The sequence below is a fragment of the Varanus komodoensis genome, unplaced genomic scaffold (assembly GCF_004798865.1).
Source record: "Varanus komodoensis strain SLA01 unplaced genomic scaffold, ASM479886v1 scaffold4, whole genome shotgun sequence".
Lineage (NCBI taxonomy): Eukaryota > Metazoa > Chordata > Lepidosauria > Squamata > Varanidae > Varanus > Varanus komodoensis.
The window spans coordinates 45,004,425-45,030,211 of NW_025335941.1; the positions used below are offsets into that span (position 1 = coordinate 45,004,425).

At 42.9% G+C, this 25,787-nt stretch overlaps 1 protein-coding gene across 3 annotated transcripts in view; it reads right to left on the reverse strand.

Annotated features, from left to right (window-relative positions):
* Positions 1-25,787, reverse strand: part of MTUS2 (microtubule associated scaffold protein 2) — a 225,935-nt gene that overhangs the window by 23,235 nt on the left and 176,913 nt on the right. For 2 of the 3 annotated variants that reach the window (XM_044442748.1, XM_044442747.1), the window contains one exon: positions 2,184-2,250. In XM_044442748.1, the coding sequence (XP_044298683.1) occupies positions 2,184-2,250 (67 nt within the window). Of the gene's footprint in view, positions 1-2,183; positions 2,251-12,242; positions 12,366-25,787 lie in introns of those variants that run through there. The other variant, XM_044442749.1, reaches the window with a different exon arrangement.

The following is a 25,787-nucleotide window of genomic DNA, read 5'->3' on the forward strand; positions in this document are numbered from 1 at the left end:
TGGCATTCCTTTTGCAAAGTGGCTTGGAGGGACAGTGAGATATCAGAACAAAAATATGTATACACTAAGGACACAATTGCATGTTTGAATATTATTTTGCACATATTGCACCTGCATAAAAGAGCAGGGGAATGCACATGCAGAACACCTGGCTTACATGCTAACTTCCTTTCCCTGAACGGAACAGAGTTAATGGAATGGGGTGTACTCCACCTCCCCCTTCTCTCTAAAACTCCAGCTGGCTGCTGAAAACTGTCTTCAGTGGGATCCATGCTTGGATCTCTTATACGTGCCAGGTGCTTATGCTGGATTTCAGATGTGCATATGTGACATATTAGATCAGACATGCTAAAGCCTTCAGCTCATGCTGATGTTCCCCCTTTTGTTTACTGATGGGTGACCTGTGTGACTGCAGGACTACAATTCCATTTGAAAGAGGCAAAGTATTAGCAGAAGTGATTGAATAAAGTCAACTGAATGCAGCAAGCAAAGGGTATGGCAAACTTTCCTGAGTCATAAACAGATAGGCAGAACAAAACTGCAGCAAGAAGACTGCTGTTAAGAACAGTTTGCAAAGTCCTGGGGCAAAGCTGCAGAGCAAAACAGGCCAGGGTCTAGGTTGAAAGAAACCACTACAAAATGCTAGAGAAAACTGATGTGGCTGCCACTGGCTTCTAGGCAATGTTCTCCCGCACAGCGTGGGCACCTGAGACCTCTGCCTGGAGCCAGGGTTCTGTGATGCATCCACAGCTGTGAATTGGCCTTCATCTCAAGTGACCCTTGACCCACTTTACAAACTCCACAAACGGGTTCAGTCTGCACCGTTCTGCAAACTAAAACAGTGACCTCCTGCCATCACTGTCCTAACAGGTACCTGTCATTTCAGGAAGTCTTTCCGCACATCTGACGGTGCACAAGAGCACCAAGTCAGGGCATGTGGGCAGCTGTCACTATGCAGAGTGCTCCTCCACCCAAGGCATCGTCCTTAAGCATGAATGGGGATGTCTGCCTAAACCTCTTACTTCACTAGCCACCATAAATTACTCAGTCCAGGGCCAGGCTTGACTGAGTCCCGGGCAAGTTGCCTTTGTTCCAACCCTGAGCACCACTGCTCTTCCCTCCCCTGGGAAATGAAGACCACGCACTCCTGCGCTTCTCTGTGGTCTGCCATTGCCTGTCTCCAGTGGCCCAGCCTGTAGCCTGCCCCATCCATGCAAGCTCACAAGCTTTGCACCACCAGGCACATACAGCCCACTCCTATTCAGTCCACTCCTCTGGAAAGCAGAGAAATACTGGCCAGAAAAGCAGAAGAGTGGCAACCAGTTGGAACAGCTACCATTTTAAGTATTTATTTGTTCATTTTTAAAAAACATATGCCATCCCAATACTAAAATTCTCTGGACAGCTTACAAAAAACAGAAAAACCAAAAACAAAGCAATCAAAAAAATGACAACACACTGCATCCAATAGATAAAGATAAAAACAAGGATAAAACCAATTAGCTGTTAAAATATTGGGAGAATAAAAAGGTCTTTGCCTGATGCCGAAAAGAATGAAGCGATGGCGCCAGGCGAACCTCCCTGGGGAGCGTGTTCCACAGTCAGGGCGCCACTGCTGAAAACTACAGCATGCCATTTCCCAGGGGGCAGTAGCTGCTGCAGTTGCTTTCCATCAGAACACAAGGTGACATCTAATTATTGTTTAAAGGGGTCAGCTTTGGTGGGTCTCACATTTTGCCCTGCCATGCTGGATGCTGCATCATGCCTCAGCCTGGCTTCAGACATCTCACCAATTCCTACCTAACTGTGCCTTACAAGATTTGGGAATGCAGCATCCTCTCACACTAAGGGTGACCTGAGCTTCATACCCAGCCTTTGTGACAGGTATGTGATGCTATTCAAAAGCATCCAGTATAGATTTACAGGTCTCCATCTGCACGCAGCGAAGATAATACATGATTAGTTCCACTGTGCAGGGTTATGAACCTGTCTTTGTTGTTGCAAAGAGGTAAAATTATTGTTCTCCAACAGGCCATAAAAACCTGCCACAGGGCTTAAAACCATGCCGTTTTAGATCTATGCAGATTGCCTAACGTCACAGTACATGAAATAATACCCTTTTTAACAAACATCTGTAAGTGGAAAAGGAATTCTTAACACTGCTTATTTACTGCCCTACTTACCAACTTCATCTTTGATGTTTGCAAGCTCTGTCGAGAGCTCCTTTTCCTTCACAAGGGCACTTTCGTTCTGTTAAGACAAAGAACACAACAGTCACTGGGCTTTTTCCTTCTAAGAACTTGCACATGTTTGCTCATTACATCCGATTAAGCAAACTGTTTAGTTCTGTTCTCAAGAACTGCCAGCAGGTACCATGCTTCACATTCACAGAGATGTCCTTCATATAATGTGCTTGGAGCCACATCTATCACAGCTGCAGCAACTTCTGGGCAAAACAATCCTATGCATGCCTACTCAGAAGTAAGGTAATTGCATTCAGTGGGGCTTATTCCCTAGCAATTATTGCTGCCTTATTCTGGAATGCATTGAATTATAGGAAACATAGAAATGTGTTGGGGATAACATGGAAAAGCGCTGTGTCCACCCTACTGAACACTCCTCAAGGCTAAAAAAGAACATACATATGAGCACTCCAGTTACTACTCTTTTAATGTGCAATATTGAGAGACTAACACTCTAAGGATGGGATCCTATATAAGTGGGAAAAGTGATGGTGTGAATTTCCCCTCCCTTGCCCTACAGGCCTCTGAGGCCATCTAGTTGGGTTCCACTGATGGAGATCAGATCCAGTGGATCTATGGGAGGTCTACAGGCCATAAATGGCTTAGGACCTGGTTACCTAAAGGAACATCTTCCTTATGCACCCTCCTGCCCCTTAAGATCTGGGGCAGAGGCCCTTCTCTGGGAACCCTCCTGGAAGGAGATTAAGAGGGTGGTTACCCAGAGAAGGGTCTTCTCTGCAGTGGTGCACCGATTGTGGAATATAGTCCCTGGAGAGGTTCACTTGGTGCCGTCACTTTATTCTTTTTGCCAGGCTAAAACCTTTTTATTTTCCCAATATTTTAAGGCTTGACTGTTATTTAATATGGGTTTTATTGTTAGAAATTGATTAGGATGCTGTGTTTTATTTTATTTTTTGTCTTATTGTTAAACTGTCCCAAGACTATGGTAAGGGAAGGTCTAAATTTTTTTTAAATAAATATAGTTACAAATAAATATGAATAAAAACTCTATTTTTTGCCCCTGGTCCAACCCCTTCTCTATTCCAATTTCTGCTTTCCCTGATGGTGAGTAATATCACCCAGGATAAGGCAGTGTCCTGGGACCTTCCATGCTAATGGCAGTATGTGTGTTTCTGTGGAATCCATGCTCCAATTCCCCCTGCCCCCATAGGCCATAGCTATGTCTGTGGCTTTTGGGGCTGGATCCACACCATTGTATGGTCCTTCAGACATTCTCTCAGGAGTCAAAGGATTGTACTCTTTGTGTATTAGTTTATATCGTTCATTGCTAAATGTTCTTTGTGTGTGTTTTAAGACCTTCAAGAAAGAATAGATAATATCATATTATTAAAGTTGCCCATAGATATTTCAAAGTGCCAATAACATGCTGGATAAATTCATGGTGGGCTTCCTTGCCTGTCTTTCATGAAATTCCTTTTTAATTTGCCTGATTTCTGATGAGGTGCAGGCTTAGAGTGTGATCAGCCATGTAAGAGAGGAGATATCAGTGGGTTTCATGGAACCCACACATTTGCAGCAATTCAAAAACATCATTAGTAAAAGCCGTTAGGTCTTGGTAAAAACCCAGAAAGAGTCTAGTGAGGATTGAGTATAGTCAGGGACTCTGCTGACTAACTGTTGAGTGGAAATCTGGGAACTAGGAAAATAGAACAGAGTGGCTAGAATTCTAAACATTACACCATACTGCAACATTTTGTTGGTAAAAATAGCCCATTTGCTCTCACTAGGATACTTCCACTAGCACGAGCAGCTACACATTGTTTACTCAGTGTAAACAAACTGGAAACAATGGTTGGCTGCTCATAAACAAGCCAAGATTCACAAATTAAGAACAGGTTTATAAACCAGGTTTATGAAGGGAACAATGAACCAGGATCACCAGCCTGAAAAACTAAGCAAACCATTTCTGGTTTTCTTACTTCCTGGCAAGCAATTGGGCTTCATTCATGGTAAGCTATGATTTGTCAGAATCCTGGGTGAAAACATGGTTATAGTGAGAATCCCAATTCACCCTTCCCTTTTACACCTTTTCCTATGGTCTGAGAATTAGAGGAAACTTGAATAATGCATATATTTTGAACAAGTAGTATTTTTTAAACAAACAAATATGAAATAGAAATGTTATAATAATAATAATAATAATAATAAAAAAATGTAATAAGAACATAGAAAGAAAGGGTTAAATGTCCTCACTATTTTGGCTGTATTTTTGTATCTATGTATTTTCTAGCAATCCCTTGCATTTTGATTACAAAAAGGCAAGCTTGCAAATCAACAAACAATACTGCTGTTTAACCATTTCCCACCAAACAAATGAATGAACAAACAATACTGTTGTTGAACCGTTTTTCTACCAAATTTCATAGCCCTGCTAAAAACAAATATGAAACAAAAGTGTTTCGACTGTCTTGAAGCAAAATTCTCTCTAAAGGAGAGATGCAAGATTGCTAGCATTCTGCCTCTGGTTTTGCACACTATTGATTATAACATGTTGACCCACAACTACTAAACTGAGAATTTATGGCACAGTTTTATTAAGCCTGTGGGGAAGGGGTGGGCATGGGGAAAGAAGAGAATAATACTTCTCAGAACAGAGGATTTCAAATGATTGGACACAGAAGACATAAAATATATGTATCCCGACAATACTGAAACATCCTTGTTAGATCATAAAAAGAATTTAGTGGGAGGTATTCACAAAAGATGTACAAATCATCAGAAGAGGCGGATGGAAAACCCACCAGAGTGCGATTTAGCATAATAGATACCAGAAACAGCAGCACAAAAGAACGTTAAGCTACTTTCTTGTCATAACGGCATCCCTCATCTTGTGAAGAGGGAGACAGGGAATCATATCAGGCTGGCAGGACGTGTCCCCTTTCACAAAGTATAGTTCTCTATTCTAAGGGATGCCAAAGGATGGTGCCTATTTTGAAGGCACCCTCTGTCTGAAGGGCTGCCCAGTCGTATGTCAATCAACATAAAGAACCATCCGAAGGAAAAGCTGATCCTGGAGTGGCCCATTAACAACAAGCAGCAGGTTGAGCAAGTGCATAGGTCACCCAGGCTTCCATGCTATGGTGAGCTCTCCTGCATTTCTGTTGGACCTGGAATGCTGCACATTGCTAAATTTGCATCTATACATGTTGATCAGCATTTTCAAATATTATGCAAACCAGTGTCCTCTTTTGTGGTGATGCACATCCTTTTCCATGATTTTGTAAGTAATGGTGTTACTAGAGCTACTAATAATTAGAGAAACTAGATCAGGAAGCTATAACATGTGCAGGCAGTGGTAATCCTTGGCTGGCTGCATTGCCCTCCCTTTGGAATTCCCGCTCCACAGTGACGTGACATTCACAATCCTTGATAGTGTTTTGCTGCCTCTTAAAACTGACCAGTCATTACTACTGGGATTATAATGTTGCCTTTGGCTCTGAAAAGGAACTTAAAATAGAATGCAAGCGTGAAGTGGACATCCAGGAAATGAAGACCGCCAGGGATGGTACTGCATCCATTAGCTGCGTTTTGCAACCATGATTCAACAATGAATAACACAATGGCTAGGTTCTGATGGAGGGATAACAGCACCCCACCACAGTGGATCTGAAAGTTTTATAATGTGCAGAACAATCATTTGCACGTTTACACACTGGGTTCAATGGGCTTAGTTCCTAATAAGTGTATTTAGGATTGCAGAATTTGTCTCTTAGAGAATAGAGTGAATAAACTTGGGGTCTCTAAGCCTGCTAGGCTTCCTGCCTCTACTGATTAATTGACTGGAAGGCTGGGATGCTGCAAATCAAAATGCTGACAAGCAGCACCAGCTTCACATCAATTCCAAGGAGTAGCTGTTACTGTTGTGGAGCTGAAGCAGCACCTCTGCCACCTAGCAAGGTTTCTGGGCCTGTTTCTTTCTTTTAGTCTCACCTGTTTGCCTTCAAGGAAAGGGACATTGTGCAGACTGATCATGCCCACTCTGGCAGCCGTTTGACTGCAGGTAAGACCTGCATGGCAGCACTGGCCTCTCTCAAAATTCTAAAGGTGCTGACCGACCAAACCAGGCAGTTGTTAACTGAATTCCGAAGCAACTTGGAGAGGAGAGAAATTTGGAAGGCTGATGGAGAAGAAAGATTTATGATATTCCTTTTCCTTACCTCTGTCTTCCATTGGGACTTAGAAGTTCCTTTCAGAAAGACAGAAATAGAGGCTGGAGAAGCCATATGAAATGAGTTCCATGTGCAACTACAGGCTCATTAAATTGTATACACCCAAAATTTACAAAGCGGCTTTTGCCCATATGGATGATTGGCTATCAGAATGTTCAAACAGTATCACTTAGCCAAGAAAGTCAAGGTTATTTTCAGTCCATCCTTCTGAATCATGTGTTCCAGCACTACTTTACCTGAGATTGCCAGTTCAGTGCTACTCAGTACAGCCACAGTTTTGCTTGCAGTGAGAGCCTGCTGTAGCCTTGTTCTCCATATCCACTTCCCCTATAAGTCACTGCATACAGTGGATTACATGCCATTTTGGTTTTATATCCAAGGCAAAACCACAACACTGTATTGTCTATACAGTTATGAAAACACTCATATTTACATAAAAACTCCCTAATTATACTGGACTCCTTCCTCCATTTCAATTTCTGCTTGTTAAACCCCACTGTTAAAATCTGGCTAGCAACCAGAGAGGGAACGTGGCAAAGGGATGATCAGAGAAAAGGAATGTGGCGAGGAGACACTCATCCTTGGATAACTGCATAAACAAGTCTTCACATGAGTCTCTCTCACTTTGGTTCTACTTCTTTTAAGTAGAAAGTAACTTGTGAATTCTAGTTAACTAATTAAGTAATTAGAATTCTAGTTACTTAAGTAACTTGTGAATTCTTGAGTTCCTTGTAAACATGGTTGGACAAATGTTTCTGAATGCTGGTTAATTGCGCCATTCCAGATTTCAGGAATGCCTTCAGAGGTTGGTTCTTGGAATAATTTAATGACCCTGGCAAAACACTACAAAACAACCTGGATATTTTAACACTGAGCTATGGTATTGACATATCCATATCTCCTCTTCTCTTCTCTTCTCTTCTCTTCTCTTCTCTTCTCGCCTCGCCTCGCCTCGCCTCGCCTCGCCTCGCCTCGCCTCTCTCCCTCCTTCCCCCACTCCCTCCATTATTAACTGAGAGAATCAGGCTGGTAGAAGTGGTGGGCAAAGGCTCTGATGCAATCAGCTGCCCGTCCTGGTCTGCCACCTGAGCAGAAGTTTCACAGAGTGAGGCTGTAACCCTACAAAATGTGAAGTTGAATGTTTAGCATCCTGGCTTTTCATCTGGGAAAAGTATGATTGTGATACTTCCTGATTGCTCCCCCTTGGCAAGTGGGAGTGTTTCAACTAGCTGGGCACTTACTAGGCTGGAAAAGCTTAGCATTACTTCTGAATGATTCCTGAGAAGGAATGTGTAAATCAAAGATACCAAACCTCAAGCTTGGGATTCAAATCTGGCCTTTCAGGATTCCACAGAAGGTCCCTCCCCTTTCCTCTCAACCAGCAATGATTAGGTTATTTCTTGGCTTTTCTCTGTTCTAAAAGATTGAAAGGTATCTCCTAAAGTGCATTTATAGGCAAGGACCTGAAGCCAAAAGAGGCTGGTGTGTTTGCCTTTGCCTCCATCTTCTGTGCCTTTGGCCCTGCTTGCCACAAGAAAACAGTTGCCACAAGCTTTTCTGGCAGGGCATTTAGCCTTTTAGCGAAAAGAGTTGCTGCATGCCTGTGGAAATGGCAAGGCAAGAGTCTGAAAATTCTGGTCAAGTGCTTTGTGCAAAGGCAGCCTAAAGAAAACTAGACAGATTGTTTGCTTTTGGCATCACACAAGTAGTGCAAGCTGACCACCCAGTACAATTAAAAACAAAACACCTCTGGAGGGATTATGTGATATTTGACTCCATTAACTGTGAATTTCTATGTCTGTCTGCTCAAACTACATCCCACTGTATTTATTACGGCTTATGCTACATAGGATTGTAGTGTTAGTGCTTGCAAAGTGTGGATCAAGCCCAATGAAACAGATATTTATACACATTTTCTCCTAAAAACACACCTGAGGTAATGGTGATCTGTGCTTACCCTTTCCAAAGCAGGGGCTGCACAATCACCTTACATTGCCACTAGCTACGCTGCTTCTGATGCATCCCGTACAACAGTCATTTTCAAATTGTGCTCTACTTGTGAAACTCCATAGATTCCCCAAAGCTTACTGGATGCTCTTTTCTGGGAAGATCGGTAGTGGTGGCCAACGTTCCCAGTGCCTCTTACTGTTTGTAATGTTCAACCATTGACGAGTATTGGATGTGGTCTAGGTGAGGAGTAGGCAGAAGGTAGATCTCCAGATGTTTTGGATGTCAACTCCTAGACATGGCAAATGGTCAGAAAAACGAGGAGTGAAGTCCAAGACGGCCGGAGATGTACTTTGTGCCAACTCTTGGTCTAGCTTGTATGCTTAGCTCATGTGTGTTGGTGTTGAAGCCAAAAGGCATGCAGGTATCTGATGTGTGGATATGCACCCCAAATGTGCAGCAGAATGTTCTGAAATGTTCAAAATCTGATGTTTACCGGATAAAATATGTGAGTGGAACAGTTAATGAAAACTGGGAGTCTGAGGATCACTGTGTTAAGGTTAACGATGTCCCAGAGAGCAGCCATAGAAGGAGGGCAACACAGGTTCTCTCTGCCTTGCATGATAGCTGCATTGGTCAACATATGTCCTTCTAATATGCAGTGCTTGTGGTAGATTTGGATCTTGAGTCAAGCCGGGATATCTGAATGTCTTGAACTAATCATAAACAATCCACCCCTGGATGTATTCTAGGATGGCAAGACAATGGCTGGGCTGTGGCTGTCCGCAAAGGGAAACAATAGACCAAATTCTACCTCTTCGAAGGTGGATATGAATCTAGGTACTTATTCCCATGAGTCCCAGGCATCATATTCATGGTACAGTTCGTATTTAACGTTCTGTAATTTTAAGAAAACATCCTAACTTTCCTAACAGTGGTTCTCCATGGTAATGATGAATTCAGGACCACTGCATTGCTCAACTGGGAGCGAGACAAACACAGAAAGGAAGAAGGCAAAGGGGTGGATACAGGAGCGAATATTTGTGAGAGCAGGGCAGCCACACGTCCTGCTTTACAAGTGACTATTCTCTGTGTTGGAGAACTAGCTGGGGGCAGTTCTTTATTTGAGGGTAACTTCCATTTGATGGTTCATTCAGTCCTGATCTGGTTTAAAGTCAAAGAACTAGAAGGTGAGAGAGCAGAAGGGTATATGAAGTTGCTCATCAGCACTTCATACCTAGACATCAGCAGCCTGAGCAAGCACATAGCGCACCTGACCTGCCTTCCCCACTATGATGAGATGTCCTAGAGTCTATCTCAATTATAGTAATTATTTCTAAATTGGTACCTATATGTACACATTTGCAAATACAAATGTTCTCAGGGGTGTATATAGGGCCTCAACACTGCTGATTTTCAAAATGAAGAAGCACCTATTCCAGTCCGCATTTAGCTGAGCTGTTCTGTACTTGGGGGGGGGGGGGGGGGGATATATATTTAGCTACTTAAAAAAAACCCAAATCAAAACAAAAAAATCAAAACCAAACCAAACCAAAAACCAAACAACTGCAATTGTATTCTTATTTCCATGTGAAGACAGGACACCCTAAAAAGTAGGTTTGAAAATTTATAAATAAATAAGTGTGATGCTATAATTGCAGGAAGTGGACTCTGTAGCCTAAATCCAATGAACCACCAGCAGAGGAAAGTTCTGTAACAGTGGTGCTCCAAAGGTTTTTCTTCTGTACAAGTGCTAGCCGATGACTGCAAACCTAAAACATGTAAGTGATTTCAATTGGTTGCATGTGCAAAACTTTAGTTTGATTCTCCCTGTGTGAGACATGCTTCTAGTCATCTGAAACCATGTGAAATGACCAGAAGATTGAAGAGTACTCTGGCTCAGTGTACCAACAGAAGCCACGGATGGGCACCTGCCAAGGGCCCAGACTCCAACAGGAGCCCACTGACAATCGCTTGCTGGATTTGCTCCTCCTCTTCACCACTGCAACCTTCTTGTTCACTTGCCTCTGTTTCCAGGTGATGGTGGTGGTGGAACAGTAGATGCCACCATTTACAAGGGCCTGTTAGGAAAGCAAGTGGCAGCAGTGAGAAAGAGGATGAGGAACTGGTGAGTATGGGGGTGGGATGGTCAACTCACTAAGAGGTCCATGGAAGAGATTGCATCCAAAAGGAATCCAAACCTGGAGCCAGCCCTGGGTATGCGCCAAGTGAATGCACATGGATCACGCACTCAAGACGACTGTGCTCTACACATTTACTTCTGAGTAAGTCCACATGAACTCAACCAAGCTTACCTCTGTATAGACAAGCACAGGACTGCACTGTAAATGCTTCTTTCCTCAGATTCCAAACCCTGCATTTAGTACAATTAACTAAACTACAACTATTGTGCAGCTCCTCCCAGTAATTATAGCTTTCATCCCCAAACAACGCCTCTATGGCAGAAAATATGCACATGCTACAGATGATGAGGTTGCCCTGAAAGCCCACTGCTGAATCGGATAGAACAGTTTCTGTTTTGGCTCTCACGAGAGCTTCTTCCTCTGCCACTTGGACAAAATCTAATCCATTTTGGCTGAATGTGGACCTGATGCTTAGTCACTGCTGCACTATTGTGAAGCAAGGGCTTGGCCAGCTGGTGGGAGGTATACACCTTTCCTTCAATAAATATTTAATCTGATTCTTCCAGAAGGCAATAGCCAAGTGTTATTGCAACTGAGATTCAAAATTATTTGCCATCTGTCTTTCCCAAATGATTTCTTAAAAGGTGCCACATCAGGAGATAGCAGGCAGGCATCCTCTCCCCTCCACAGTTCCTTTTAGATTAAAGTTTACAAGCCCAACTTATCACCACAGTGCTCCCAAGAGTGCCCCTTTTGATGAGTTCTGTATTAAGTCATACGTTTTCCTTAACTTGGAAGGGGCAACATACCTCAAGCTATACTTGATCTAATAATAAGATCAACAAAGAGAAGCTTCAATTTGTTTTTCAGCAGATTGCCAAGATCATTCTGGTCTGTAATAAAATCTACTGAATACTTCTGCAAGGCATTAAGGACATTAAAAACTGAGACACATTCCCCACTCGGCTCCATCAGTGAACTCACAATGCTAAACTAAGATCTAGAGGCAATGGGGATGTGTTAGAAATAACACGGAATTCTTCAGCAAGCTTTTCTGCAGTGAGCTGTAGATACAGGTATAAACTCAGTACTGACATCAAGAAGACATTTCTGTTCAACAAACAAGGATTCAGGTACACCCCAGATTCCTCAGACACAGGAAAAGAGAAAAAAAGCCTTTACAGATGCCTGTAATTATAACAATAAGCCCATAAAAAGGAGGTTATCTGAGAGAAAGCAGATTTTTCTCATGCAAGCAAAATATAAAGGAGAGGGAAAGAAGACCTCCTCAGTTTAGGGCTGCATGCTAGGATCATCCTCAATTTGCATTCCACAGGTAACAGGAAGAAAATGTGAAAATGCGAACAGCAAATCAAGTCAGCTCAGAGTCCAATAGACCACTTGTCTGTTGCTGTTTCACAAAAACACGAGCACTGCATCCTTAGACCGCAGGATACAACTGATGCAAGCCACTGCAGTGTACAGATGAATCTGAAGGTTTTGTTTGGTACCAGTGAATGAGAAGTCAGCACATTATAAAGAAGCTGAACATCATGTCTCCCTCCCCCTCCCGCTCCCTCCTCGTCCACTGCAGCTTGCAATGCAACATTACCTACATTAGCTAAAGAGGAAGAATCAGGGATAACAAGCTAGCGGTCCAAGCTTTGAATTAAGCATGGAGTAAAAAAGACATGGAAAAAATAAAAGAGGCAAAGTACCGTCTTGTCCAGACACTGGAGGCAGTAATGAAGCTTGCAGCAGCACTGGCCCATTCTGGCAGGCTTGCTGGAAAAGCAGCTGGCTTCATTCAGAATGTCAGAGGGTTTAATTCCCAAGCAGCAGGGATGTCTTTCAAAATAAAACAAAGAGATGGACTGCTGACAACTGACACAACTTGTGTGTGCCTGTGTGTGTGTGTATCCTTCCCCAGCTACCTGGTTTTTCCTTTTATTAACTTCAGGAATGCAGGAGGAGGAGGAAAAGGAGGTGGAGCAAAGCGGAGAACAGCAGCAAATCCAAATCCTGTCAGAGGAAAGGGAGGGAGGGGAGGGACATTTTGCCACTGGACATCCTCAGAATAAGGCAGATCGATAGAGAGAAGCCAGTGGAATCTGCGATCAGCTTCACCGTCCTCCGAGGACACCCAGATGATGCTCCTCCCTGGAAAACTCAGGGGTTGCTGCAGTCTCTGCTGCTCAGCAGAATCCAGAATGCTCCTCCAATGCACTGTCTCCACTGCTGAGTCCACCAGTCCAATCCAGCTGGCTGCATGGGTGGAAGGAGGAGAATGCAGCAGGAAACGTAACAGGAGGATACAGGAGGGAAAAGGGAAAGTGTACACACAGCAGCACAGGTGAGGCACCCAGCAGAAAGGCCCCGCTTCCGGATGCACCGGATGGATTTCCTACATGCAAGCCCTGGCGCTGATGTTTCCAGGTAGCTCTGAAGCGCTGGTGTAGGAAGAGAGAATGCAATGGCTCTGCAGGCCAAGGCAGCTTCTCACAGGTTCTACTTTTTTAAGGAAATTGAAATGGGTGCTGCTTTTAAAACTTTAAAAACCTTATTTTGATTTAAGTATTTTGATTTATCATTAGTTTTTGTTGCATTTGTTATTTATGTCATCCTGAGAGATTCAGCTATAGGGCAACACAAATTTAGTAGTAGTAGTAGTAGTAATAGTAGTAGTAGTAGTAGTAATTTTATAATAGTAGAAGTTTTTCTTGTTACAGCCCATCAATTCCTGTATGACTTACGGAGACTCTGTGGATGGATGCCCTCCAAAGTGTCCAGTCCTTGACAGTGTTTCTTTATGGAACTGTTCCATCTCATACTTGGTCTTCCTCTTCTTCTTTTGCCTTTCGTTTCCTAGCATGGGGGGTTTCTTCAAGCAAGTCTTGCCCTCTCATGATACAGCCAAAATACGATAGCTTTCAGTTTCGTCGTTTTTGCTTCCAGTAATAGTGGTACTGCTACTAGTAATTCATGGATTAAGTCACTGATATATTCACATACTTCAATGAAGTATCTCACTTGCATAATCTCACTTGCACCACTAATTCTCACTCACATAATGGGACAAGTACCACGCACTCTTCCAAAACTCTTTAGGGTATAACCCTATGTATGTTTAGATAGAAGAAAGTCCTGCAATGTACCAGCATGACAACCATGCTGGCTGGGAATGCTGGGAGTTGCGTGACTTTTTTCTCTCCAAACATAGATAAGATTGTGCCCTTAGAAACATTTGACATTAATCCCAACCCTTTGCATTCATTTGTTATTAATTTTATTTATATCTGACTTTTTTCCTTTCAAGGAATCCGAGGCATCTTAGACAGTTCTCTTCCTCTCAATCTTTTTCTCACAACAACCCGCTTAGGTGGGTTAGACTGAGAGTCAGTGACTGACCCAAAGTCACACAGTGAGCTTTACGGTCAAGTGCGGACTAGAACCCAGATCTCCTGGATCCCAGTCCAACACTCTAACCATTATACTACAGATGCTTGCTCTTGCATTCTCTACTGTGACATGGAAAGGCAGGGGTCGCTGTCCTATCACTAGGATGTCAAAAGCAGTGATTGTGGTGGGGGATAAATGGGCCCATGAAGGACAGGGATGGACATCTGATCTAGCAGTGGTCTACATGGTCCAGTTCTGCATTTCATCCCAGAAACATGAATTACTGGATGGACCAGGAAAAAGAGACTGTCTGAGAGCACAAGTGAAGCTAAGAAGCACTGCAGTAGTAACAAGTATGAAGATGTCCCGGTTGGAGTGAGGGGCAAGGAGCCTAAAAAGAAACAGATAAGCTAACTTTAAGCCCCTCCAGATATTCTGGATTTCAATTTCTATCAGGCCCAGCCAGTATGGCCAATGGTCAGGGATCCTGGGAGTTTAATTTAATTTTTAATTTAAACAAACATTTATATCCCATCCTTTCCAATGAACAGCTCAGGATGGCTTACAATGATTTAAAATATTACAATAATACAATGATAAAACAGTATATATTAAATCAATATAAAACAACACTTCATAAAACAAGGGAAAGAAGGAAGGAGAAAAAGAGTAGAAAAGAATAGAGTTGTAGTTTAAAAAACCCAAACAAACCTAGAGGGCACCAAGTTGGGGTAAACTGACTGAGGGCACAGCCCTAGGCAGGCTTGGGCAGCCCCCTTCTCACCACCACAACTCTTAGCAACTCTCTAGCCAGAAGTGCTGAACTTAATTATTGGGTTTGCACAACATGACAACCTGTTGTGGATGATGAACCACATTCTGTTGCTGAGTCATATGAACCCAGACTATCTTTTAGAGAGTGGCTTGTCTGAGGGCAGCAAGCCACCCTGGCAACCCACAGCTTATTTTAGGGGTGGTTGTACCCCTGATGGGTTGCCATGTCAATTGAAATTGGATGATACTCCCCATCTCGGGTCCCTGGAACTAGGGATGCGCAAAGAATCCAGCCCGGATGGAAAGTCTTCCTGATTCCTTGGTTTTCAGCTTCCCCAAGTCCCTGATGAATGCAGCCAGCAATCAAGCCCATGTTTGGCTGCTGGGAGTGGCAACTGGATGCCTGCTCACGGCACCCCCTTTTGCCACCCACCACTCTGCTAAACAATCTTTGCTTTCAGCTCACCATTATCAAACCAACCCAGGGGGGGGGGGGGAAAGGCTACTTGGAACCTCCTAGTTAATGCTTAGGGTTGATACCTCCCCAAACATTGCCTATGGCAGGTGGACTCTTTTTGGATCTCTATTTGCATGCAGGAGCACAGCAGTGAGAGACTTTTTTCCCCCAAAATTAAACATGCACAGAAAGTGGTGCACACTGGGGAACTGAAGGGAAGCTGGTCAGAAAAATAATTTAAAAATAGGTCTGCAACCATGGACAGCTCCTCTGCGTGCTGCCTGGGCACTCTGAAGGCTCTTAGTGGCTGTCAGTATGGGGAGCCTTAAGGACAGATGTCAAGCTGAAGATGGCAATCTCAGTGAAAAAAGGGTTAAAGCGACCAAAATGCCATGGTGAACCAGAAATGGCTTGTGATTGCAGCAAGTTGGCCCTGCTGGTGTGTCACCTGTGAGGACTGGGGGGAAGATATGGGGGCGAACAAGCTACAGCGAGTCCAGTCGACTGCTGCATGCATCATGGGTTGCTTAAAGAACAGCCATTCTACCATGGTTTATGATTGGCATGGCAATGCAAAAGAGCACAATAGTTCAATTGTCAGGAATACACCAACACTTTGAAGCAACTCAGAGTCTACCTAGAAGGTTTCATCAGGTGGCTTCAGAGGAAGAGCCTAGAACTGTGTTAATAAAAAAAATATTATGAATTCTGACAAAGGCTCTGTTTCCAAGCCATCTGAGGGGGTTGTACAGGACCTCTTCCCTTCCCTTCCAAAATATGCTCAGCAATTTTTCTTTCAAATTTCATCTAATTAGACCGTCTGCTTTAAAATGGTATACAACAAGGCATAGTTTATTTTTATAGCCATGTGAAATACATAATTGAATCTATAAGAGCTTATGACCAGGTTGTGAAACCATTAGCATGGAGTCATAATTAAAGCTGTGGTTAAAAGGCTTGGCTTTGCAGTGATATCATACGGAATTACAATGCAGGTGATTAGGATTACATTTTAATTGCATCATTTCCCTACAAACTCCATGGGGCTTTGAACAAGCCTACTGCAGTATCCCTATCCTTTTAGTCTGTTATGTTTGTTTCCTCTCTTAAGACAAGACACACAATTTGGGTCCACCCCTTCTCATCAACAGGACCGGTATACATTCATTGAGATTCAATTCCCTTCCACTGTCATCCTGCCATCGAAGCGGTCACCCTTCATCTCTGTCTTTCTCTTATCTGCCTCAACGCCATCTTTTTACCCTGTCTTTTTTTCTGTAGCACCTGCTTTGCATGCAGAATGCCCCAAAACCAATCTCTGGGCAGGAGTAGGAGAGAACTCTGCCAGAAAGTCTGCAGAGAAGCTGCCACTCAGTGCTGACAATGCTGGGCTAGATGGACCAAGAGTCTGTATCCTATAAGGCAGCTTCCTATGCTCCCATGTGTTCTGTTCTGCATCCTGGAGTAGTCACTCCTTGTAGCAGTTTGCAAATTGTGGGAACCCACAATAGGAAAACACACTCTTTCCCTGATGCTCTTCTTTTCTCCATTGTGATTTCTCCTTCCTTTTCCCAATCAGATTTAGCCATCATTTAATGTTGGGGTATTGAACGTATTTCACCCTGAGGGCTGAATTAAATTTCACTCATGGGCTGCATGCCAGTGATGGGCAGGGCCAAAGGCAAAAGGGGTGGAACCAAAGCACCACAAAATACCAGCATACTTTAGCTTGCTGCAAGGCACTGGAAGGAAGCGTTAGGAGAGGTATCTCCCCCTTTTAAATGGACAAAGAAAACATGCACAAGTCAGGAAACCTCAAAACCTTTGGCAGGCAGGGGAAAGAGTATGTGGCCAACTGTGGAACCCTGGGGGGCCTAATTAGATTCCAGAAGGGCCAGACCTGAGCTTTGACACCCTTGATACAACAATATATTTGTACGAGCCATAACTATGGTTGACACTGAAAGAGGCTTCCACTGTAACCAGAATTTACAGCTAGGCTTACCAGACTGCAATTTGAGAATCATTTAGCTATGAATTCTCCTGCAAATAGAGAAATGCTTGTGGTCAATGAAGAGTGATGCGAGATGCTACCTGGCTGATCACTGACTCAGGAGAAGAGGGTCACACTCTTACCTTACCAGAGATCGTCAAGCAGCAGTGCTGGAGCTAAAGGAAGCCAGGTCAGCACCGTGCAGGCGTGGGGCTACTAATGCCCTGTATGGTCTACTGTGTCAAATGTCCATATCCTCTTTTCTGCAAATTCATGAGGAACCACCCTGAAAGAGGAAGAGGGGCTCCTCTGCAGGGGAAGCTATAAAGGCAGTGGCATGTATCTTCCTGCCTCAGGTGGTAGAATCTCTTGACTTAGCTTTGCACTTTGGAATGATTTAAACCTCCAGATGGAACACACCAGCCCTAACTAACATGGTCAATGGTCAGAAATGCTGAAAGTTGCATTCCAAAATTGCTGGAGGATCCAGATTGAGGAAAGATGGGTTAGAACTACCCTTTCCATACTGGTCTTAGTGAACCTTTCACAGAATCACAGACTAGTATAGTTGGAAGGGGCCATGAAGGCCTTCAGGTCCAACCCCCTGCTAGTGCAGGACACCAAGTTACACGGTCCCACTCAGATGTCTGTCCTGTTCTATGTATGTGATGCACTTCCAGTAACATTATTTGTTTCATATCAACTGGGTTGAAATCTTTATCTTTCCATCCCCTTTTGCAATACACTGAGACTTCATTCAATTTGCTCAATTTCTGGAAATGGATGACTAACATTATTCCCTGATGCAACAACAGCTTTTACTGTTACAACAGCAAAGACAGCAGGAGTTCCATACATTGTTTTCATACTGTATCTTGTCACCTCTACAACTCCTTCACCTAGCTGTGTTAAATATATATCTACATCTATATTTGAGAATGAAAAACAGTGGTATGAAAATCCTGACCATCTGAACACACACAGGCATTCCTATAGGATCTTAGGAAGTTAAAAGTCATAACTGACACTATGGAAAGGACCATCTTCTCAGCTGTGCAATAAGATCTCAAATTCTAATTTAGATTTATGAAAGGGTTATGGTTGCAGGACAGGCAATATCATTTTTAACAATAAGACAAATATGAAGATGGGTTATTAAAATAACATTGTTGAGTTTGGCTCCCTTGATGACCATGATGGGCAAGAAATACATGTCACTGGGCTTTAACAGTGTAATTCCAGGCATGCTTATTTAGAAGTAACTCTCCTTGAGCTTAGTGGGAACAACTTCCAGGTGAGAAGGTTCATTGAACAGGGTTGCACCTTGAATGTTCTTTAGTGACTGAGAAGACTTTCCTGACATCCTGAATTCCCTCTCCAGCCTTTGGAAGATGGCACCCTCCATCCAGAGGGAAGGGCAGAGAAATAGAAATGGACCAGCTTTACACTTTGAATTTAGGAAGAAGCAGGCAGACAGGCCAGCATCAGTGACCTGCATGGGTGGGCAGCTGCTGAGGGCCCCCAAGATCAGTAGGGCTCATCTGCCCCTGTACCTCTCAAAGCTTTGCTGGGCCTATTGGCAGCCCTATCCCGAGCAACCAGAGGAGCCTTGCATCAACCCTGCAGGTGGGGGATGGTTCTGGTGGATTCGGCTGTAGCCTTGGGGGTATTCTGCAGGGAGAATCTGATGCAGAATTGGTGGAGTTGATTCCTGCGTGGGGGTGTCTGCTCACTACTCACAGATTTGTGTATTTTCAAAAATAGAATAGTGCAAAGACACCCTATTCTTCTTGTGTACTTCAGTCTCCCTGTCCTCTCTTAAAGCAAAGAAACAAAACTCTTTAAGACTGACCTGAGACTTCTTACTACTCTGGGAAGTAAGGACCATGCAACAATATGTTTTTCTTCAACCAGAGAATACTGTATATCTCTTAAGATCTGCCAGGTGACACCATTTGATTAATGATGTCTTTGTATGAAAAGAATGGGGGCATTCACACTGAGAAAGGAAATACTATTTTTGCAGTTCTGCCATTCTCTTTATTATAAAATCAATTTCTTTCTTTTTTGCCATTGGCCTGTCAATTCTCAGGATAAAAAGCACAGGGAAATGGTGTTTATTAGTGTATTATTCTGCTCTATGCACAGCAAGTATTGCATCAGGGTACAAATATCAAGGGAATTAGATTGCTTGGGATACACTTGTGTGTTGCTTGGTTATACACTATTTGACATGCTACGTACTGTAATGAACTAAGTTAATATATACTGCTGTTCTGTACTCTTTACCTGCCCTCTGTCCATTACTCTCACTCCCCCAGGCTCCACTGACAGGCTAAAGCACTGATATATTCAAAACAAATGTCAGATTGTGAAAATTAACTGTCTAAAGTAACGTCACGCGTTTCACCCTGCAAAACTGGATTCAGGACACTGGCAGAAATAATTTTCTAAAAGGTCATGTAGAGCTTTACCGGGTGACTTGTACGCAGGTCAAGCCAACATATGGTGCCTCGAGCAAACAGAGTTCCTCGGAAACTGAGGCACCATTGGTCGCTAGAGTAAAGATTCACTTGCTGAATTGGATTAGGATCATGGGAATTTTCACAAGGGATTCTGAGCGTGACTTTTGGATTTTAATGCATTTAAAATGATGTGCATACCTTATTTGCATGACGTACAACATATGCAATTTTTGTTTGAATGACACATGGACATGTGCGTAATCTAGCCCAGAGGGGCAGAATTTAAGACCTGTGGACTAAATTCAGCACTCTGAGGAAGGCCACACCCATTTTTCATGGCCTTGTTGCTCTTCCTTCACTGCTGGCCATTTGGTGGTTTCCTGACTTTTATTATTTATTCCCATTTCTATGCTGCCCCATAACCTGAAGGTTCTCTGGGTGGTTTACAGTGCTAGACAAGCATAGAAACATACATAAATTACAATAAATCAGTTATTAATCAAATAAAATGGTAAAATAAATAATAGATAACACTTCATAATAAAATATACTCACATATACCAATGAATGCAACCAATAGATTAATCAAAATTAAATTAAGATAAAGTATCCATAACAAAATATAAAAGCATTAAATTAAAATAAATTAACCAAAATCTTGTTTAAATAAAAAAAGTTTTTTTTCCCATTCTAAATGGTTTCAATGGCTCTCTTAAGGCTTAGTAACTGGATCTTGAAGATGGATCCATTGAATCTTCAAAGAATTGGAATGAATTCAGATTTCTTTGACTTCTGCCTATGGATTCCATAGTGGCCTTGCTTATCCTAAGATGTGTAATCTTGCAATTTCTTTTTAATACTTGGTAGAGATTTTCAGAAACGTGCATTAGTGCAAATGCTTACTAGGTTGATGTGTATTGCGTGTCCAAGTGGAATGAAATTCTTGCATATCCTAAAAATACCTTATTCTGGCAATGAGCAGACAATGGAAAGAAAGACACTTGACAATCAATGAAACACAGACAGAATATATTGAGCAAAATCTATTGGTCCCTAATTGGCTAGAGCTTTAAGTTAAAATATGCTGGTTCTTTCGGTATTTTGTTCCTTCCCCTTTTGCTCCACCTACCACTGACATGCAGTCTCCAAGAGCTTCTCTGACATGAATTCTGACCTTGGGCAAAAGGTGTTCTTCACCTTGGATCAAGCAGATATATTATCTTCTGTTTCTGAGAAGAGGTGTTGTCTAAGGTCTACATTAACAGTTGGCAACTGCTGAATTTGCCACCTTTTTTTTTTTGTTTTGCACTGCATGGGAATAGAAAATGAGGGTCAGGGAAGAACTAAGGATCACTGTTCCATTTGCATAAGAATGCAAGAACCATGCTAGATCCAACCAACGCCTTCTCTCATTTATCATTCTTTTCAGATAGTGGCCAACCAGCTGCCTATAGGAGGCCCACAAGCACAACATGGACCCAAAGGCATATTGCTTCTCATCCTAGAAGAATTAATCACAAGCAGTGGCCACCAATAGCCTTATCCTCCATGAATTGGTTTAATTCCCTTTGAATAACTTAAGCCTACGGAATTTACACTAAGCCTGATTAGGTCTGAATTCACCCCACAAAGTTTAAAAATATTTTTGTTTGGCTTACATTCTCTGGATTGGATCCCAGATTTGCCTCTGGTGAATGGAAGGGCTCTATTCATGGAAGGTGGTGTTGGCCGGCAGTCTGGATCCTCCACACTGCAGCTTGCGCCATTCAGAAATATTCCCTGACCTTCTGAAGAGCATTTACAGGGACTGTGGGGGCTACCATAGAGAAGATGTGGAGAAAAACACTTCAGCCAGCCCAGTTCCACACATTTAAATTCATATTCAATGCTCTGTACTCAGCAGGCATATCCCTTATTTTTAAAAACATGCACACTAGAAAAACAATCCTATACACACCTATTCAGATGTTAGTCCCACTGAATTCATTTGGGACTATGCCCAGTTAAGTAGGTGATAAGATGGCCATGTGTTCTTTTTTGCAGGGGACAGTTCTCTGTTTTGCAAGTGCCTTCTATTTGAAGGGCTGGTTGGCCCCAGTCCAATTCAAAGAGAAAGAACCAGAAGGAAAAACTGGGTCATGAAGTACCTGTGGAGCAGCCTGAGGAAGATACCCAGGCCACCTGTCCTCTGTGTTCTAGTGAGCTGTATTGTATTTCTCTTTAAATTATAATTATGTCTAAAATTGCATCCTTTTTTGCCCTCTTATTTGATGATTTGAAAGTATGAGTGTAGAATTCTCCACTGAAGTATAAAAAATGAAATACTCCATTTTTTAGTGAAAGCTCACTTTAGCAGAGGGACTTGCAGCAGTTTAAAAATATTGGAGCGGCTTTTGTAAAGATCTGTTCAGAAGGAACCTAGTGGAACAGTCAAAGAGAGAGGGGTTGGAGAAGGATAAATGAAGGCTGGTAGCTGCCTGAGCTGTCGCTCAGTGTCAGTCAGCAACTCCAACTTTTCCTACCGGAGTTCCCTTCTCCTATGGGGATGACCAGAGGATTTTACTGCAAGGCTTCCAAGTGTGAGAGAGAATGGAGGGCTGCAAACTTGATATTTATTTCTGGTCTTAAGGATAGTAGCGCAACAATCAGGAGAGCCCTCCTGGCTAATGCGGTGGGATATAAATCCAACAAACAAACAAAAACAACAACCAGACACAATTCAGAAGGAAAGGAGAAAAGGTGCCAACAAGGCATCAAAGTTGTAATTGCTGTGGTGATGGTTGAATTTCACACTGCTTGCTATTTTTATTATTTTACCCTTCCCTGGAAAGAATCCTGCAATCCTGAGGGGGTGGCAGAGGGGGAATCCCCTAACCAGGCACTACTGCCCCCGTGATTCTCACCCTTCCCAGTCTTGTGGGAGAGACTTCCCCCAGGGGGACCCAAGACAGGCAGTGGGGGAATTGGCTAAGCAGTACTCTGCTTTCCCCATGCTGAACAGCTGATTCCCCATTCCTGCCACCAAGAAGATCTTCAGGGCAGGAGATGGGCTGAGCACGGATAGCTCCGGCAGTGGCACTCTCTGACCGCTACCTAGGAAGTGGCCCAATGAACCAGCCTTGCCACGTGGCTCTCTGGTGCTGGCCTCGGTACCACAATGAGTGGTGTTTTCTGGGTTCGAATGACACAACAAGCCACCATGGGACCAGGAAATGACAGAACAGAGCAAGGTTGCTGTTAGTGGTTTCTAAAAACCAAGCCTACCATGCTGAAAGACCACAGCGAGAGTTGGATGTCATGACAGACCAACAATGGTATAAAACCAACATGCCTTGTTGTGTTGTGCCCCCTACTCATCTCTCCCTCTCCTCTCTCACACCCAGGTAAATTTTTATTTCTTTCTGAAGATTAGATCATTTTTTATTTTGTACATTATGCAGTTTATATGGTATTCCATTCCTTTGAATTCTTTAAAGTTTCTCTCTCTCATTTGGTCTTTCTATCATGTGGTGTGGTTCTCATTCAGCCTTTATGTCACATTCTCTTCTTTCAGTTTCAGGTACAATTTCCAGCTTATTATTGGAAAGAACAAAGAGTTGTGGCACCATAAAGACTAATACAGTTATTAGCCCTTATTGGATACTGTCCTCTACATCAGATATATGAAGTCATGAAGGGGTGTTAATCTCAAATTGGCAGTTTTATATACATGTGCTGGGAGGTTGGAGGAGAGAGCAGCTGTGCTGTCAGAGGGAACCAACATGCAAAAGAACAGACAAAGGTGATTGCTTTAATAATCGCCATTCAAAAACATTGTTAGGTGACCACACAGATATCATTGCAAATCTGAGTTGATTAATACATTTGATTAAAAAAAAGAAGGAAACCTTTGCCCTTATTCAAACCACAGGAAATAGAATTGCATCTCTTGAAGAATTGTGCTTTGGCAATATCACCTTGATACCTCTTTTTGAAATTCCTTTGTTCAAGATTGGCCAGTACATTATCAAGCACTCTGGCCTGCAACTTTTCATTAGCAGGATAATATATTTTCAAAGTCCTGCTTCCCATTTGGGGTTTTCTCTGAGCTCTGGGTGGCTGGCTCACCACTTCTCTCTCACCTAGAGCTCCCAGTGTAGCTGTAGAATTATTCGACACTCTTTTGAGGTAACTCCCAATCATTACAACAATTTTTCAGAACCTTTGTTTCCCCTTTGGACTTCTCTGTCATGGCAGATGGAATTTTTAAATAAAGGTTGATTCTTCATCAATAGCTTTCCTGCTCTACTGCCACCATGGCTGTGGAAAATTATCACTCCACAAACAAAGGGTTGGATCCAGATATACAATAGATCAATGGATCCAGATATACAGTGGATCAAGTGCACTGCCAGAAGTGACTTCCTTGACCCATCTCCCCATGGCAGTCCTTCCAGCTCTCTGAAAATAGCACAAATAGTTAGGAGACCCTGCTGAATGTGGTAAATTGTAGTGCAGGAGGGAAGTCGCAGCCCTAAAAACTGGGATGATCTAAGGACCTAGCTAGAACACCACAACCAGACTTGGAATATTGTGTACAGTTCTGATCACTTCACATAAAAAGGATGCGGTAGACTTGAGAAAAGTGCAGCAGACATTTTCCTTGCTCTCATGTAACACTAGAACTCGGGATCTTCCCATGCAACTGATTGGTGGTAGATTCCGAACATGTTAATGGAAGCTCTTCTTCACACATGGCATAGTTTAACTATGGAATTCACTTCCACAAGGTGCCATGCTTCATTGAACGAGCTGTGTGTACTTTGGGAACAATGTTTGGTGGATTGTATCTCAAAACATGTATTTAATCCAAAATTTTTGAAATCCAAAATCTTACAAATCAAACATTTTTTTCAAAAGACTCTTTTTATGCAGTAACCAACTCCACCAGTGACCTGGAGAGTTAAACCTAAAGCTATATGTCAACGAACAATAAAGTTATTGCAGGAAAGATGGGTATCTCATGGCAGAATGATGTGGGGAAAATCATCCACTTCACATGCTGCTACTATTATATATAAAAGCACTATAATTTAGAGTGCCGGACAAAAATGTCTAGCCAACTGCAGGAACATTTATAAAAGGCCATTCTGAAAGTGTCATCTAATTTGAATAATGCAGGTGACCTCAATTTCCTTTCCAAGAACAATGGTATCATCTGTGACACCAGCTGTAGGGGGCTTCGGCATATCAAATTATAAATCTGGCTTAATTCCACATGCCTATCACAACCACTCCTGTACAATGAAAATACCCAGCATGATGTTTCAGCAACTTTTGCAATATCATGTAGATGGATTCCTGACTTTTAGGTCAGGTCCTTATCCTTCAGCAATCTTTGACATACTTTGACAATGTTGACCTGAGAATGAAATGCTAATAAAGAACGAGAAGCAGAAAGAAACAAATCTGAAAAAATGGCAGTGCCTCCCAGTGGTGTCGCTGTGGCTGGACGTAGGCAACCAAGTCCAGGTCTGTACAGGCCGCGGCATATGCGTAAAGGATCACCCAAGAAGGTACAGACGCTTGGTGTCAGCATCTGGGCTGACATGGCCATGACAAGCCTAACAGGGTCCAGTTCTGGTTGCCACATTATACTTGTTTATTTTTAAAGCATTTTATAATCTGGAGACAGCTGGCTGGGTTAGTACATGCCCCCCTGCCCTGATAAGGCCAGGGCTCTTATCAAGTCCCACGTCTAACATTGTCTAGCTGCTCCACTAGTGTCTTCCAACAGGATGGCCTCTATGGAGTAACGGAGAGAAAGCTAGACTTGGACCAGAGAGAACAGGATGGAAGGCCTCGGCAATTATAGATGGCCCATAAATACATGCAAATAAATAAATAACTGCCAAGCAATGAAGCTGAAAATCACTTCCTATGACAAATGCAACTCTCCCCTGTTATTTCACATAGCAAACATCCCATCTGCAACCTTGTTAGTAGCATGAGTGGGCCACTGGCCTTGAATGTGGGGAAGTGGTGTTTAAGGACATCTTCTTGTTACAGCACTGGTCCTTGGTGGCTGCCAGGCCAGGCATGGCACAGCTGGTGCTGCGCCCTCCCCACTGCCACCTCTCCCTTCTGCAATCTGTGCAGTCAGGAGGGGTGGGACAGGGAGGCGCTGCCAACACCT